At 37.6% G+C, this 16,169-nt stretch overlaps 5 protein-coding genes, 1 non-coding gene and 1 pseudogene across 7 annotated transcripts; 4 read left to right on the top strand and 3 right to left on the bottom strand.

Annotated features, from left to right (window-relative positions):
* Position 1: 1 nt before the first annotated feature.
* Positions 2 to 2,506, top strand: LOC104780373 (pentatricopeptide repeat-containing protein At3g15590, mitochondrial). Its single transcript, XM_010504872.2, has 4 exons — positions 2 to 169; positions 272 to 342; positions 466 to 1,051; positions 1,148 to 2,506. The coding sequence occupies exons 2-4, from the start codon at positions 314 to 316 to the stop codon at positions 2,399 to 2,401; spliced, it is 1,869 nt and encodes a 622-aa protein (XP_010503174.2). The 5' UTR covers positions 2 to 169; positions 272 to 313; the 3' UTR covers positions 2,402 to 2,506.
* Positions 2,507 to 2,970: 464 nt separating this feature from the next.
* Positions 2,971 to 3,043, bottom strand: TRNAF-GAA (transfer RNA phenylalanine (anticodon GAA)). Its single transcript has one exon. It is a non-coding gene; the product is annotated as a tRNA-Phe (tRNA).
* A 17-nt stretch (positions 3,044 to 3,060) lies between these two features.
* LOC104780361 (autophagy-related protein 8i) lies at positions 3,061 to 4,190 on the top strand. Its single transcript, XM_010504863.3, has 5 exons — positions 3,061 to 3,251; positions 3,353 to 3,408; positions 3,524 to 3,576; positions 3,735 to 3,853; positions 3,937 to 4,190. The coding sequence occupies exons 1-5, from the start codon at positions 3,221 to 3,223 to the stop codon at positions 4,023 to 4,025; spliced, it is 348 nt and encodes a 115-aa protein (XP_010503165.1). The 5' UTR covers positions 3,061 to 3,220; the 3' UTR covers positions 4,026 to 4,190.
* Positions 4,191 to 6,154: 1,964 nt separating this feature from the next.
* Positions 6,155 to 7,971, top strand: LOC104780347 (root phototropism protein 3-like). The gene is made up of 2 exons (XM_010504847.3): positions 6,155 to 7,190; positions 7,266 to 7,971. The coding sequence occupies exons 1-2, from the start codon at positions 6,438 to 6,440 to the stop codon at positions 7,848 to 7,850; spliced, it is 1,338 nt and encodes a 445-aa protein (XP_010503149.1). The 5' UTR covers positions 6,155 to 6,437; the 3' UTR covers positions 7,851 to 7,971.
* Positions 7,830 to 11,082, bottom strand: LOC104780351 (uncharacterized). Its single transcript, XM_010504853.3, has 7 exons — positions 10,745 to 11,082; positions 10,358 to 10,473; positions 10,138 to 10,256; positions 9,859 to 10,021; positions 9,568 to 9,776; positions 9,173 to 9,491; positions 7,830 to 9,078 (listed from the first exon to the last, which is right to left on the bottom strand). The coding sequence occupies exons 1-7, from the start codon at positions 10,901 to 10,903 to the stop codon at positions 8,025 to 8,027; spliced, it is 2,139 nt and encodes a 712-aa protein (XP_010503155.1). The 5' UTR covers positions 10,904 to 11,082; the 3' UTR covers positions 7,830 to 8,024.
* A 761-nt stretch (positions 11,083 to 11,843) lies between these two features.
* On the top strand, positions 11,844 to 13,359 carry LOC104704897 (putative 2-oxoglutarate-dependent dioxygenase AOP1; annotated as a pseudogene). The gene is made up of 3 exons (XR_015595303.1): positions 11,844 to 12,344; positions 12,491 to 12,830; positions 12,928 to 13,359. The product of XR_015595303.1 is annotated as a putative 2-oxoglutarate-dependent dioxygenase AOP1 (transcript).
* A 769-nt stretch (positions 13,360 to 14,128) lies between these two features.
* Positions 14,129 to 15,848, bottom strand: LOC104780337 (auxin-responsive protein IAA19-like). The gene is made up of 3 exons (XM_010504839.3): positions 15,337 to 15,848; positions 14,577 to 14,670; positions 14,129 to 14,481 (listed from the first exon to the last, which is right to left on the bottom strand). The coding sequence occupies exons 1-3, from the start codon at positions 15,743 to 15,745 to the stop codon at positions 14,391 to 14,393; spliced, it is 594 nt and encodes a 197-aa protein (XP_010503141.1). The 5' UTR covers positions 15,746 to 15,848; the 3' UTR covers positions 14,129 to 14,390.
* Between the last annotated feature and the right edge of the window lie 321 nt (positions 15,849 to 16,169).

Here is a 16,169-nt window from a genome sequence, read left to right as displayed (position 1 = left end):
CACGTTTCGTGAAAAAAAAAAAGAAAAAGAGGAGGCACACGTATAAACCCTAGCAGCGAGAGAGAGAGAGAGAGTCATTAAACCCTGAGAAAGCTTCTTTGTCGTCTAGTGAGCAGAGAGGATCACACTTTTTTCCTACGGCGGAAAAAAAAAAAATCTCCTCGAAATTGTAAGTACTCGAGAAATGGGTTTTTATTTCTTTACGCCTTGATGTTCTATCATATCACTCTCGAATCTTATTGTCTTGTTGTTGTTGTGTGTGCTTCTTCAGGATTCTGATCTCAATTGATTGAAGGAAGGAAGGAAGGAACTAATGTATTCGCTTTCGAGGATTCTCCGAAGGTAACTGCTTTGTCATCATTGATTTAGAGTTCTTGAGTTTACCGGAAAGCAAATTTTAGATCTTTCCACGGTTCATTTGGATTGAAAGTTTTTATCTTTTTCTTTGTTAATTGTGTATTTTAGGACTCGGAGTTATAACTTTGCATCCACTTCCACGTTTAGTGGCCCGGTTAGTAAATTAGAAGTATCAAGTTGTGACAAAGAAAGGGTCTTTAGATCAACTGGATTGATTTGTCATAAATCTCAAGGTTTAGTCAGACTCTATTCCACAAGAGATGTGTTTTCACGCTTCTTTGGCATCCATAAGCTTTCTTCTATAGCTGATGATGCTAAAGAAGACAAAGGAGATGAGGATGCTGCTGTAAGGGAAGAGGATTTGTCTGGATCAGAGGAGGTGATTCCTGTTTCTGGGGATGTAACAGAGGGAGTTGTTGTTGATGTTGATTCTTTATCCGAGTCTGAGCTTGGTGGTACTGATGTTGATGATGCGTCTGACAGTGATCTTGGAATTGAAGTGGAGCATTCTAATGATGGGAAGACAACTAAGAAAAGAGTGAGCTCCGAGCTGTATGAATCTATTGTTGCCTATAAATCTGTGAAACATGTTCTTGAAAAATGGGTCAAAGAAGGTAAAGATTTGAGTCAAGCTGAGGTTTCTCATGCTATACACAATCTTCGTAAACGCAGATCCTTTGCTATGGCTTTGCAGGTAGTATAAATTTTCTCATTTTCTACGTTGCCACGTTGTTTATTGTTTTGTCTATCAACTCTCTTAATTTGTATGTCTTTGCTTTGGTTTTTACAGCTGTGGGAGTGGTTGCGAGCTAATAATAAGCAATTTGAGTTCACAGAGGCAAATTATGCTTCTCAACTGGATTTGGTGTCCAAAGTACATGGTCTACAAAAAGCCGAAAACTTTTTGAAGGATATTCCTGAATCTTTCAGGGGAGAAGTAGTGTACAGAACCCTGCTGGCTAATTGTGTGCTTAAGCACCATGTGAACAAAGCTGAAGATATTTTTAACAAAATAAGAGAACTAAAATTTCCAACAAGCGTGTTTGCTTGCAACCAGTTGCTTCTCCTCTACAGTATGCATGATAGGAAGAAGATAGCTGATGTTTTGTTACTCATGGAGAAAGAAAACATCAAGCCGAGTCGAGGTACCTATCAATTTTTAATCAATAGTAAAGGTTTAGCCGGGGACATAACTGGAATGGAGAAGATCGTGGAGACAATGAAGGAAGAAGGTATTGAGCTAGATCCAGAACTACAGTCTAGCCTGGCTAAGTACTACATAAGAGCAGGGCGTAAAGAGCGAGCTCGAGAAGTTATGAAGGAAATAGAAGGGAAAGGCTTGAAGCAAACTCCATGGGTGTGCCGTTCATTACTCCCTCTTTATGCAGACATAGGAGACAGTGACAATGTGAGAAGACTGAGTAGGTTTGTCGATGAAAATCCAAGATATGATAATTGCATTTCTGCCATTAAAGCATGGGGAAAGCTGAAGGATATCGAAGAAGCAGAGGCGGTGTTTGAGAGACTTGTGAAGAAGTATAACATTTTCCCCATGCTACCATATTTTGCCCTCATGGAGATATACACAGAGAACAAGATGCTAGCGAAAGGTAAAGATCTGGTTAAAAGAATGGGAAATGCAGGAATTAAGATTGGCCCTTCAACATGGCATGCTCTTGTGAAGCTCTACATCAAAGTGGGAGAAGTTGGGAAAGCTGAGTTGATATTGAAGAGAGCGACAAAGGATAACAAGATGAGACCTATGTTCATTTCCTACATGGTGATTCTTGAGGAGTACTCAAAAAGAGGGGATGTTCATAACGCGGAGAAGGTCTTCCTGAGGATGAAAAGTGCAGGCTATGCAGCTCAGCTTATGCAGTATGAAACCGTTCTCATGGCTTATATAAACGCCAAAACTCCTGCTTATGGGATGATTCAGAGGATGAAGGCAGATAATGTGTTCCCGAATAAGACTCTTGCTGCGAAACTGGCTCGTGTTAATCCGTTTAGTAAGAGTCCAGTGTCTGTTTTACTTGACGAATGATCGATCATAATCATCTTGTGTATTGAGCTGCTAAGTTTTTGTTCTGACTGCTGCTATTGCTAAGCTAGGAAATAAGAAGAATAAGAGTATTCATTTTCAGTCAAATCAAATTTCTCACTTTTGAGTTTTTTTCTAGTCTCATGAGGGTAGAAGTGACATACTAAAAACACAAAGACTATGATAAAGCTGCAGCAAGTGTATTTCAGAGGGAGGAAGAGTATCCTTAGACTTTGTTCATCTGTACAAATGTTTCTAGTACAATCTCAATTCCAACTTGTATCCCCGCAAAACGTGCTCTTTGTCATCATTGTTCATCTTCCTGAGAAAGCAAAACACCATAGAGGATGAGTGTTGAACGTCTTCTCCGCCAATCGCTATGAAGTAGCAATCCGGCAAATCTAGAGTTTGGTGAGAAGTACCATTGTTGTTGTTAAATGAAACATGATCAACACTTATTGATACTACAAAAACATGATTAAATTTTTTTTGTAAATTGGATGAAGATGAATAACCGTTGCTAAAAAAATTCGATATGTTACGCAATAAAGCCCAGAACGCATGAAAATAAATGCGGTGAGCGTGGATCGAACACGCGACCTTCAGATCTTCAGTCTGACGCTCTCCCAACTGAGCTATCCCCGCATTGTTGTTTTATGAAGTAAACTTAAAAACTTAAACTATTTACTCTATTTTCTACTTTAATTATCGGTGTTGACTTCGTCACCGCTTTGGGAAAGACGGAAACGGGAAAAAAAAACACACACACACACAGACGACGAAGAAATCTACAACACGGTGGTCGTCGTCGAATCGAAGAAGATGAAATCGTTCAAGGAAGAATACACTTTGGGTACGTGCCTCTCTTTTAAGATCAATCACCGTTTTGTGGTTTGATTGAAAAACAAATTAATGAATAATAACCTTATCTCTAGTTTTATTTTTTTTTGGCAGATGAGAGGCTCGCTGAGTCGCATGAGATTATCGCTAAGTATCCTACTCGGATTCCAGTAAGTCTTTATTCATCTTATCTCCTTTTTTTCCAACTGTTTCGTCTGATTCTATTCAGAGTTGTTTTGTTTTGTTATGTCGGAACTCAAATTTGTTGGATCAAATTTTTTGCAGGTGATTGCTGAGAAGTATTGCAAAACAGATCTGCCTGAAATCGAGAAAAAGAAGTAATAACCTTTCATCCTAAGTTTTGGTTTTTATGATCATCCTGATGCTGATGAATTGTTTTATAACCTATTTGAGTCTGGTCTTTAGTATCACTGTTGTATGAAGTAATGTTCTTTGGGAAATAATGATCACAAGTGTGTGTCTTTCAATGTTTTAGGTTTCTGGTTCCAAGAGATATGTCAGTAGGGCAATTCATATACATATTGGGCGCTAGATTGCATTTGTCTCCTGGTAAAGCCTTGTTCGTGTTTGTGAACAACACTCTGCCTCAAACAGGTGAGTGTTTCTTCTTTTGCTACTGGGGTTTTTTTTTTTTGCTTCTCTAGGCATAGTTGTTCTAATGTTTTCTGTCTCTGCAGCTGCTCTTATGGACTCGGTCTACGAATCTTACAAAGACGAAGATGGGTTTGTTTACATGTGCTATAGCAGTGAGAAAACATTTGGTTGAAACAAACTACGTTAGTGTGTACAAATACTTCAACATAAGCTGTTTACTTCATCAGAAAACACACACTTGTAAGCTTTAAATTACTGCGTGCTATATCCTTAGACTTTGTTCGTCTGTGTAAATGTTTCTAGTACAATCTCAATTCCAGCTTGTGTTTTCCCAAAAGGTGCTCTTTGTCATCATTGTTCATCAGGCTTCATGGTACAAACACAAGAATTTATATTTTAGCATTATAACGTGAAAAACTAAGAGATGCTTTATGACAAAAATATGAGTTAGAAGTAGGAACAAGATAGAGAAAACTTTTTGAAACCAGAGTTGCTTTTGCACCTTTCAAAATGGCAAAAGGCAGAGAATTTTGGTGAAAATTTTCAAATCCGAGGATAGATTTTAAGTGCTTCCATATGGTTGCCTTAAGTTTACGAAACCGAGTTAGAGAAGAAGAACAACCAGCTCTGTCTCTAAGACAGAGGCCTCTGCACCATCACTTGTGAATCACAGATGGCACGAGATATTCAGGATCCAACTTATGACTATGAAGAAGATCATTTTAATAGAGTTGATACTCTTTTTTGTCCTTTTAATCTAAACAATATTAAGGGATACAAAGGATGTTTGGTGGTAGCCGCCAAAGGAAGCAATGCAGACATCTTGAAAACTCGAATTAATCTATCAACCTTACGTAAAGGCTATTGATTTCATGCTATTTGTACACAAAATTATCTATTCTGTTGTCCAGGAAGGCTCTATTATATGCAGCCATTATTTACGATCAACACGCTGTGTCAGCAGGAATATTTCCACATTTGAACCACACTTCGTATTACATGTGAACACAAGTGTAATCAATTAAGCTTCTCATCAGTTTGTGTAACAGGTTAATCAAAACCCAAAGAACAGCCAAGCCCATAACTGTATATAGGTCTCTAGTTAGCTAACCGGTTGGTATGACATCACACTCGTGATGTGATGTGTGTATGAATTGTGCAATGGGACCAAAAAGAAAGGCTAGAGAGAATCTTATTTTTGGCATGTACGTATGGTTGTGATAAGACAAGCGGCATGGTCACGATTATTCTAAAACGGGACCATTCGTTGTCGTTTCATCTACAAAACCACATGGAGAGAAGGATATTACAAAAGAAGGAAACAGAGAGACTACGATTCATTTGTCTTTTCCAAAGTAAGCTTTCTTTTAGCTTATATCTAGTTGTTTTTTTTTTACAGTCAAAATCATACTCATGAATATTCATGAATGTACTTTTGTGAGTTCGTGTGTTATAAAGTTGTTAAAATGTTTCCATATATACAAAACAGTTGCAGTTTGGCAATTCTTGTTTAGACCAAAAACCAACGATAATGTTGAAGTTCACAGTCGAAGAAAAAAAAAACTTAATTGTACTGTAAAAATCGTTTATTGTATTGTATTGGATCTAGCAATTAAATGATAGCACAAGAAAACACATTTAGCATCTCAGAGTAAGACAAGGACACGACTATGCATTAATTTCATTCCCTTTGTCATATATAAGGTGAATTATCTCTATAAGTTGTTTTTAGTGTATGAGGCAACTCAAGATGATTTGTCTTCATCCTACTCTTATCGCTATCTTCTTCCTCCACAGCCTCTCAATCCTCTTTAACATTAGGATCATGCGTTTCATCACTCAATAAAACCGCGTGTAGCATATATTAAGATCCACATAAATCTATCTATTACTAATTTACTACATATACATACAGCTACACCTAATAGTATAAAGTAAAATATATGCTACACGTATATTCTATCTAATTAATTGACATTAAGCTCTCTAATTATATGCATACAATTTTGTAAATTCCATATGACTCTAGTACTTACTCGATTAACGAGTTCATAACTTCATATACATAACTTGAATATACACCTTATAAGTATATATTTTTGCATTGAAAAAAATCAAAAGACCTATATTAAAAAAAAAAAAACTAAATCCGAAAATAGAATAAATTTCCTATGTAGTCATTAGTTAATTCTATGAAATACTGTACATGATTTTGCTTTTTTTTAAAAAAAATAGCTAAATTTATTCTATCTAAATTCAGGAAAAAAAAACTATATAAATGATTGTCGGTCACAATATATTAGGCAGCTACCATGTATATATAAATTATTCACAAATCCTCACGAAAATGGAATCTTATTTAATATGTTTGTTACTATTAGAAAATGAAAATTTCCATTATTTTTGCTAAAAATTGCAAAACTGTTTGACAAAAACAAGAAAACTTTTTGGAAATTTGTGGAATCATGATTATGTTCTCTGATGAGCTTTTCGAGCAAAAACCATAAAGCAAACCTAAGATAACCATAACTTTTGCTTTCTATAGTTATCTTCTACTACAACTACACATCGTCGAGCTCACAAAATGAAGAAAACTTCTCCGCAGGAACTTGTCACCATCCACGGCAATCACCAAGAAACCTTCACCGGAGACAATATGGACTACTACTCTTACTTCGACGACTCATGTATCCAAGACATTAACTACTTCGTCAAAACCATTGCCGGAATCAAATCCAAAGGAATCAGACCAGACCTCATTGGTTCCATCATCGCTCACTACGCTTCCAAGTGGCTCCCTGACCTCTCCGGCAATGTCTCCGCCATCATCTCCACCTCTAGTGACACACAACAGCCAGAAAGCGTCACGGCGTCTGTAATGAAGAAACGTTTCTTCGTGGAAACACTTATCGGAATCCTCCCGCCGGAGAAAGACTCTGTTCCTTGCAATTTCCTCCTCCGTCTCCTAAGGACGGCGAAAATGGTCGGAGCTAATCCGAATTACTTGACTGAGATTGAAACTAGAGTATCGTGGCAGCTCGACCAAGCTTCGCTTAAGGAGCTTATGATACCTTCCTTCAGCTACACGTCAGGCACGTTGCTTGACGTTGACCTTGTGACGCGTCTTGTGAAGAAATTCGCAGGATTAGATAGTGAAGGTGTTAAAACTGGTGCTGCTCTTGTTAAAGTGGCCAAGCTTGTTGACTCTTACCTCGCTGAAGCAGCCGTTGACGGTGGTTTGACTCTACCAGAGTTTATCTCCTTAATCGAAGCTCTTCCTAGCCATGCTCGTACCACAGAGGATGGCTTGTACCGCGCCATTGATACATATCTCAAGGTAATAAAGATTTAAACTTCAGATTCAACTCAACTGAAAAGTAAGGCTCAATTCAAGATTTGAATTCAATTGCAGGCACATCCTCAGGTGTTGAAGCAAGAAAGGAAAGAACTTTGCAGACTTATTGATAGCAGAAAGCTATCACCGGAAGCAGCTCTCCACGCGGCTCAGAATGATCGTTTGCCGGTGAGAGCAATCATTAGAGTTCTTTTCACCGAACAGACAAAGCTAAGTCGTCACATTGACTGGAATGGTAGCTCAATAAGCAGCACAACGAGGAGTCCAACAAACCCTTCTGGTTCACATTACTTCGAGGGAGGTGCTGCAGCACGGTGTTTGTCTAAACGTGAGATAAACGTTCAACAAGCCGAGATAAGAAGGTTGAGAGAGGATGTTGCGAGGCTGCAGAGCGAGTGCAGTGCAATGCATTTGCAGCTGGAGAGGCTTATGGAGAAGAAGAGTAGTGGTGGGAGTAAAGGGTTTTTCAGGTGGAAGAGGCTCGGGTTAGTATCGTCAATTAGAGGCAGTGTTGGTGTTGACAAGGGTGAGGAAGAATCAGGTGACAATGAAGGATTTGAGCCTCGGACTCCTGGGAATATGAAGACAAGGCTTGTCAAAGGAAGAACAACACCTTCAAGGTGGAGAAAATCTATGTCTTGAATCTTGCATTAATGAGAACAATACAACAAGTAGCTGTTATTACACATAGAGGAGCAACAATGGGGAAGTCCTTTTTATACACAACAGTGAATAAAACAACTTGATCACAATACTAAACAAATGCATATATGTAGAGAAGTGGGAGTGTATCGATGAAAGCTTTCATCAGGCTCTTTAGAATTTGACAGCGCGTTTGATTGTTTGGAGAGATGACTTGATGAAGTTGTTCTTGACAAGATAATCGCTCTCATCATCATTCCTTGAAACCACTGGCTTCTTCCTGATGCAGTCAATTCCCTTTTTCATTCCGAAGAGGAGCGATGGAGATGATGGAATCCTTCTGAAAGCTCTAGCACTCTCTGATCTCTTCACAACTTTGTCTCTGCCACTCTTCTCTGGTGTGTTCTTCAAATCAAATCTCATTCTGCTTCTGCGAGAACTTTCAGTTCTTGTTTCCACCTTGCTTGTGTTGTTGTTTGTCGTCTCCTCAGCCTGCAACTTCAAGTCCACTTCTTCTTCATCAACCTTTTCAAGCATAGGGAACTTTTGGTCCAGTTTCTCTATCATTTCATCAATCTTCTTGTCGCTTCCTTCGGTTTGAAGATCACCACAGGGATCGTTTTTGTTGTTGTTCTCCAGTAATATATGAAGCCAATTCTCAACATTTCCTTTGCCTCGCTCTATCCTGCTTTCCTCATCTTCCTCAATCTCTGGTGCCTTGAAAACATGGAATGCTCTGAAGCTTCTGCTGCCTCTCTTCCTTTCTTCTACATCCAGCTTTTCTTCAACTGGTTCATTATCTTCTAAAGCGACAAGACACTTCTCAGATACCTCTGGATTCTTCTGTTCCTCTTCCACCTCCTCTATTTCCCCATGCTTCTGAGTTTCAGCCTCAGAAGCTGCTGCTTTATGCTCTTCCTCAAAGTATACCCTTAACTCCTTGTGTGACGACATTTCTTCACTTGTTCCAGGAAGATACAGAGAGAGCTTCCTGTCTCTATCGTCCAGCAACAGGTCATCATCTTCATCTTTCAACAAAAGTCTAGATCTTTTCCTTGCTTTCTCCAATTCAGGCCTCGCTTGATTCTCCAGCTCCTCTCTTTCTTTAAACTTCTTGTGAAGTTCTTTCTCTGAACCATCACAAATAGCCTTTTGCGCCTCTAGTCTTGCCATAAGCGCACTACTCGCTGCCTGGTTTAGCCTCACTTGTTCTTTATACACAACACTCCTACAAACCAACAAGCCACATTAAACAACCTTATCGAGTTATATTTGCCTTAAGTATATATAAATGCAACTGTTGTATAGAGAAAATCTCTTACTGGTGCATAGCATCGCGGATCATCTTCTCAAGTGTATTCCTGTACGAGCATTGAGCTTCTGCCAATCTCCTGCACTTTTCAGCTCTTCTTCTTCGCTTAACCAGCTCGTTCTCTAGCTCCTGAATGGTAAGCCGCTCTTCATTGTTCTTTATTGTCAAATCATTTGCTTCATCATCTAACTTTTTCATCTCGGCTCTCATATTCTGTGATTCCTCTCGGTGTCTCAGTGAGTCTCTCGCAGCAGCAATGGCGTGATACGGATTTTTCTTTAAGTCTGGAGTCTCATTCTCTTTTGTTGCACCAAATCTCATCTCCCGTGCTGCAATATGTATAGTTGATTTAATACAACAGTAGATTTAATAAACGAAAAGCCTGAGTAGTAGTTAGTTACTAACCAGGTGTTTGACGATTGTAATCAAGTGATCTCAAGACTAATGAAGGGTCATACGGATCTCTTCTAGAAACAACAACTGCAGCTGAGGCAAGCCCAAACTTCTCCTTTGATTCAACAAAATGTTGTGGGAAATGGTGTGAATCAACCGTTTGTGAACCGTTGAGTTCCTCACATTCGCCTTCTTGGAACAAGAATGAGAATGCTCTCCTCCTAATTACGTTTGCATTTGATTAAGGTGTTTGTCCATCAAAAAAATATATAATGTGTGGTAATTTGGTTGTTACTTTAGTACCTGAAATCAGAACAAGAAGCAGCAAAAATGGATAAGAACTGATTAACAGAAATGCCCACTTGAAGATCCCACCATGGTACAAGGAACTCAAGTTTGTCCTTCTTGTTCTTGCGTGCCTGCCATTGCACTACCCTTAAGTTGCTTGGTACTGTTAAACCTCCTCCTACAAAAAAACAATTTAGATTCAGAGAAAGCTTTAATCAATCAGACAACAACAAGTCAAAAGTATTTTTTTTTTTTTTAAAAACAAGAGGGAGATGTCTCTGTATAAGTAAGTACTTGAGCAAGGGAACCAATGATCAAAACCCCAAGCAAGAGGAGAAGCTGAATCAGCGTGGAAGTAAAGAACATTCCCATACGGATCAATACGAATAACAGCTGGATCAAACCCAGCATTTCTGCAAACAAAACCCAACATCATTCATAAGCATCTGCAAAATTGACTACTACAAGTGTTGTTGTTAAAAAAGTTTGTGATTAGTAATAAGCCAATACGTACCCTAGATGATTAAGTTGTTTCCACAGGAGACTCAAGAAGATCTTAGGTTTTGCTGTTGGCCTCGCTTTCGGATCAATTACTGGAAACATCTCATCTACTTCTCTGCATCTCAAACTCTTCACGACAAACAAACCAATTCCACATATAAGGTTTTTGTACTTAAGAATATAAAAAAAAAAAAAAACAGAATTGAGCAACCCGAGATTTCAATTATTCTAAGAACCCTAACTTTATGGTTCAATTATCCCCAAGTTTAGCAATCTTGGTCTGAGAATTAAGAAACCCTAGGTTCGAATTATTTATAAAAACCCTAATTTTTATGGTTTCAATTTCCACCAAAGTTAGCAATCTCGATCTGGCTAATACATGATTTGGGTCAAAAATTACCTCGTTCTGCTGAAGAATGTAGGGCGTGAAAGTAAAAGGAGGACCATTTCTATACGGGAAAACATCAAAATCGCGACAGATCTTAGCGTAAGCTCTCGGATAGCCCTGAGCTTCCTCGATCACCAGATCTTCCTCCGTTATACCATATTCTTCCAACATCTTCACCGCCAGATCAACTATCTCTCTCTAGATTTGTGTGTGTGTTTGACTAAAAAGAGAAAGCAAAAACCTTTTGAGAGTTCTGTTTTAGTTCAGGCAAGAAGAAGAGGGAGATAAACAAAAACAAACTCAAACAACGGTCGGATTTTTCTGAGTTTAACGATGACCAAAACAGTCCCTTTATTTATCTATTATTTTAATATTAAAAAGGAGCCACGTAAGCATAAAAACGGCCGTGTGGGACTGTAACGGCTATATATGCCACGTCGGACCCACGCTCCACCTCTTCTGCTTTGTTTTTTTTAATTAATTTGGTTGGTTTGGTTGGGGTCTCTCTATGGTGACGTTGCTGATTTTTCTTGACAATTCTTGTGACCAAAAACTTTAATACTTTTGTATGTTCTTACCTCGGATCTTTTTGAATTTTTAAAAATCTGAATCAAAAAGGACTAATGATTACAATTCTTTTTTTTTTGGGCTTTAACCAACTAATTAGCCGGTTAAGTTTGTGTGATTACATTGTTTACTTTGGTGAACTGATTACATGTAATAACTAATAAGATAGCTAAGACGCTTGACCCTGTTGTAGGATCACTCACTCCATACACACAACAGTCAGGTGTAACGACAAAATATTTAATATATCAATGAAACTGATGCATGATTCTAAAATTTCAATATCAATTTAGAATGTTCCCACTTGGAGCTACGAACCGTCTTGATTTTTTTTTTTATATATATATATGAGAAATGTTATATTGTGGAAAGGTAGATATCGAATTATATCTATCTTCCTAAAACGTCAGATGATTCACACTAGCTTGTATATATTTCGCATGCACTATTTTATTATTTCACCTAATCCACTCTTAATTGTACATATCAGCAAAAGCCGTGGTTCATGCATGTGAAACAATTGGATTGTACCCCACTGTTTTAGTTTAACACTTCGACTCTCTCTTTCTTTATAATAACAAAGCGACTCATCAAATTCTTCACTGAACACAAACACAAGCTAATTGATTCTTAATCCGATCCTCAAAGAAAAATAATGACGATAAGTTCAAGAACCCAATTTCTTCCCCTTTCTCTCCCGTTCATCGACTTCTCGGTTCCAAACCTCAAACCGGAAACTCCCGAGTGGGACTCAGTGAGATCTCAAGTCCGAAAAGCCCTAGAAGAATACGGATGTTTCGATGCCTTGTTCGATGGAGCTTCAAAAGAGCTAAGGAAGGCACTGTTCGAGGCCTCGGAGGAAGTCTTTTCATTTACCTTTGGAGACCAAATTGAGTGCAAAGTCAGAGAAACGTAACTACGGATACGCCGGTCAGATCCCGACTATGCCTTTATTCGAAGGCATGGGTTTTGATGGTGTAGATAATCCTCATGTTGTCGATGACTTGACTCACAAGCTTTGGCCTCATGGCAACATCACCTTCAGGTTCATGTCAAAAAAAAACTTGTATCACAATTTAACATTTATTCATATGATCTATCCATTTGTATTATATGGTATTAGCTTTTTTATACTAAAATTCGACAGAAGTATTGATTATGAAATAGTAAAATTTGCGATATATATTTCAGCAAGAATGTTCAGTCGTTTGCGGCAAAGCTATAGCTCAATTAGATGTGATGGTGAGGACAATGATCATGGAGAGTTTTGGGCTCGAGAAATACGTAAAGGAGCATCTTAACTCATCGAATAACCGCTTTCATTTATTTAAATACAAAGGAATTGACAATACTAATAACAGAAGAGGAGCTAGGACTTGACCCTCACATCGGTAGACATTTCCTCACCATACTTTGTCAGAACGATGTTGTAGACGGCTTGGAGATCAAAACTAAAGACGGTGAAGAGTGGATCAAAGCTAAGCCATCTCAAGACTCTTCTTACCTCGTTATAGCCGGAGCCTCTCTTCATGTAAAAATCAAGCTTTTTCTTGAGTCTCAAGATTTTCATCCTTTACAATCTTTAGTTATGTGATAACCGGCTTATACATAAAAGATGCGTTTTGCAGGTGCTGTTGAACGGTGAGGTGTTTCCTCCGATACACCGTGTGGTTATAACAGGAGATAAAGATCGGCACGTGGCTGGATTGTTCTTGCGTCCTAAAGAAGGACTTATCATAAATGCTCCTGAGAGATAGTAGATGATGAACATCCTCGTCTTTATAAGCCTTTTGATTATGAGGATTACTTGAAATTCAACTACACGAATACCAAAGGGATAGATCTATTTAATCTCAAGACTTACTGTGCCCTTGAATCTTTGTGATGCCTTGTGGATAAATATGTATCATTTGATCACTTGCTGATTTACTCTCGAGTTGGTTTTTTGCTACCTTTTACTTTGCCTTATCGACTCTTGAGCTTGTGATAAAACCTAATTTGCAGAAACTCCATAAATTACTTTTTTTTCATTGATTACATCAGAAGCAGAATTTTCACCATTGATCTTTCTTGTGATAACCTACGGTTCATTTCGAATTTTAATAATGTGAATTTAAAGTGGTAGTAGCTAGTTACAGTTTTAGTGTATTCAGTACAGGTGTAAGTTTAAGGATATTAACCTTGCCTGGCTCTAAAAGACTAAAACCTTTGAACACTGATGAAAAGCCTTGCACCACAACGTACGGAAGTATATATACAGTACGTAATCAGGAATGGACGTATTTAGTGTGGTAGATAAGTGATAACGATGAATCAATGATGGCATCGTTAATTTGGGCCAAGAAAAAAGTAAGAGCGAGAGAGGGATCGGGTGAATCTTTGCTGTTTATGGTTTACACTGCACATGGGTAGGTCACAGTTGTAACAAATCATATGAGTTCGTTTCATAATCACATATCTTAACATTTGATAAATCCCGACTATTTTGTTGTACAGAAAGACAATATGGAAAGACAAAAACTAGCTCGACATACCGAACATGTCGGTGTTTTCTATAATTGATATTAATGATATCAAATGCAAGAGAGTGGATACATCTACAGTATTTAAAGATTCATTGTAAAATAAAAAGAATAAGCTTAAAACATTATTAAAAAAAAAAAAGCAATCTTCATTTTAAATGTGAGATTGTGATTGTGAAAAAGAAAAAAAGAGTTATACGTATTTTATAAAGAATAAAAGATTCAAATATTTTATAAAAGTAAATAATATGGATACGTATTACATATGTTTCCTACACATATATATATCGATCCCTTAACAAGAAAGTTGAAACAAATTAATGTCTTAACTCAACACTCAAGAAACAAGTAGTGTATACATATATATATATATATATATATATATATATAGCTGTCTTTCTGAAGATAATTATGCAAATCATAACTTGAAATTTCGCAGAATAATATACTATAACATATATTTTATATAACATGAATAGGAAAAATGTTCTAAAGGATATTGATGATTAATTAAGTTTAAGGTTAAATTAATTAACCAGCAGCTCCTTGACTCTTGTTTCAAATCATCATCACTCGTCTACTCCTCTAGGCTGCAGCCCAAACCCGGTAGCATCCGATCTTTTCATTATCCTCAACCTCTTGCATGATTCTATGAACATTCTGCAAACCAAAAAAAATCGAAACTCTCATTAATTTTGTTTGTGATACAATATCTTGTAATGGATTATAATACAAGTCAAAGAATATGAACATACCCCCAAGGTACATCTCCGGCAAGCATCCAGTCTCCATCTTTGTCTTCGTATATGGTAACGTATTCGCAGTTATCACCATCTTTGAAGGCCACACCTACACATATATATGTATGTTTATATTTATTTGTGTTGATTATATTGAGATATGTAGAAAAGTCTAATTAACAGCAACACAAGTAGTGTAAAATCTCTGATTTTAAAACTAATTTTTTCTAATAAAAAAAATTATGAATTGATTGAAACGTACGTCTAACTTTTCTATAAACAGAACTTTTGATATATTTCCAAACAGTTTCGGAGTTAAATTACCAGTTAAACCGTGCATCTGAAAATTTTAGGACTAATCTGAAATCACCTAAATGAAAATTCCCCTGATGACTAATAAAGATATCGATCAACCTATTCGTCCTTTTCATAACACTCTTTAGAGTCTATAGCATCGCTACGACAAGTACAATACTAATTAAACTCCTAACTCAAAAATTATAGAACTTATTGATTTGTACTAGTATATTGTCATTGTATCATAAATTAAGTTGTCGGTTGTCGACCAAAAAAATAGAAGAGAACAGTACTGAAATACTTATAATTAACTAAGAGATACTAGCAGTTTCATTTCCACATGTGAATTTCTTCTTAGTTCTAACATTACGTCTAAAACACTCAAGTTCTTAATCGGACGTCTCTCGTATGTATAATTAGTTTTTTTCTTTTTTCACCACTCTACTTTTGCGGGAAGAGAGAAGCAATTGTTACTAACCGATGCCACGGATACCGAAGAGCTTATCAAGAGCAAAGGCTAGATCATCATAACCTTGGCTCGAACCAAGATCCATCTTCCTCAAGTAAGGCACACCATCCATGCTCACTTTCACATACCCTAACCCCACTTTCGTCGTCGAAGCATCCTTGCAGCTGTTTTTCCTACGGTAAGAGCAAACCGGCGGCCATCCCACCACCTGACTTTTCGCCGCCGGCGAATCATTAACTTTCTCCACGTCACCACCAGATGAAACAACACCGCTTTCACATTGATCACTGCTACTACCCGAAGACGTCATGATCATCTCAGTGAATGCTCTCTTCTTCATCATCTTCTCCGCCACATCTCTCCCCGGAAGACCCAATCTCAGCTCCGTTATCTCAAGCCCGAGTCCTTCTTTCTCCATTTCTTGTACTTCTTTCTTTCTTATTTTTTTTCCTTTTTACAATTTGATACAATTTATGAAATGAGAACTTTCTTCTCCTACACTTCTCTTTGTTGTAGTAATGGCACCGCGTCGTGCTTTTTATATGTTGCTTCGTTGGTCCACACGATACAACCGATGTAAGCGAATGAGAGATGGACACGTGGAGTCATTTGATATCTAAAGTCTTCTTTGTTCATTTTATTCAGTTTGTGTGGGGAGACAAAGTGGGGGCAAAGACAGGTCAACTGAGGATGCGGTGGTCGGTCACATGAGAGACATAAGTTTGGTGCTGTTTTTATATTTTTCTTAAAGTTAATAAAGACCGGCATTACAAGGTGGTTAAGGGAACAGATCCTACGGTTGTGAAATTTTCTTGTGATTTTTCTATGACCGTTGGATCATT

Source organism: Camelina sativa, chromosome 1 (assembly GCF_030686135.1).
Source record: "Camelina sativa cultivar CO46 ecotype springtype chromosome 1, ASM3068613v1".
Taxonomy (NCBI): domain Eukaryota; kingdom Viridiplantae; phylum Streptophyta; class Magnoliopsida; order Brassicales; family Brassicaceae; genus Camelina; species Camelina sativa.
Note: the sequence above shows the minus strand (reverse complement) of the source record. Positions and strands in the feature narration are given on the sequence as shown.

Bases quoted from the DNA above. Each gene is read 5' to 3' on its own strand.
- LOC104780373 (XM_010504872.2), top strand. From the start codon at position 314: ATGTATTCGCTTTCGAGGATTCTCCGAAG. The intron at 343-465 runs GTAACTGCTTTG...TGTGTATTTTAG, and splicing joins CTTTCGAGGATTCTCCGAAG to GACTCGGAGTTATAACTTTG. The intron at 1,052-1,147 runs GTAGTATAAATT...TGGTTTTTACAG, and splicing joins CCTTTGCTATGGCTTTGCAG to CTGTGGGAGTGGTTGCGAGC.
- LOC104780361 (XM_010504863.3), top strand. From the start codon at position 3,221: ATGAAATCGTTCAAGGAAGAATACACTTTGG. The intron at 3,577-3,734 runs GTAATAACCTTT...TCAATGTTTTAG, and splicing joins CCTGAAATCGAGAAAAAGAA to GTTTCTGGTTCCAAGAGATA. The intron at 3,854-3,936 runs GTGAGTGTTTCT...CTGTCTCTGCAG, and splicing joins CAACACTCTGCCTCAAACAG to CTGCTCTTATGGACTCGGTC.
- LOC104780347 (XM_010504847.3), top strand. From the start codon at position 6,438: ATGAAGAAAACTTCTCCGCAGGAACTTGTCACCATCCACGGCAATCAC. The intron at 7,191-7,265 runs GTAATAAAGATT...ATTCAATTGCAG, and splicing joins CCATTGATACATATCTCAAG to GCACATCCTCAGGTGTTGAA.
- LOC104780351 (XM_010504853.3), bottom strand. From the start codon at position 10,903: ATGTTGGAAGAATATGGTATAACGGAGGAAGATCTGGTGATCGAGGAA. The intron at 10,474-10,744 runs GTAATTTTTGAC...TTTGTCGTGAAG, and splicing joins ACATTCTTCAGCAGAACGAG to AGTTTGAGATGCAGAGAAGT. The intron at 9,492-9,567 runs GTTAGTAACTAA...TACATATTGCAG, and splicing joins TTACAATCGTCAAACACCTG to CACGGGAGATGAGATTTGGT.
- LOC104780337 (XM_010504839.3), bottom strand. From the start codon at position 15,745: ATGGAGAAAGAAGGACTCGGGCTTGAGATAACGGAGCTGAGATTGGGT. The intron at 14,671-15,336 runs GTTAGTAACAAT...ATATATGTGTAG, and splicing joins CTTCGGTATCCGTGGCATCG to GTGTGGCCTTCAAAGATGGT. The intron at 14,482-14,576 runs GTATGTTCATAT...TTTGGTTTGCAG, and splicing joins GCCGGAGATGTACCTTGGGG to AATGTTCATAGAATCATGCA.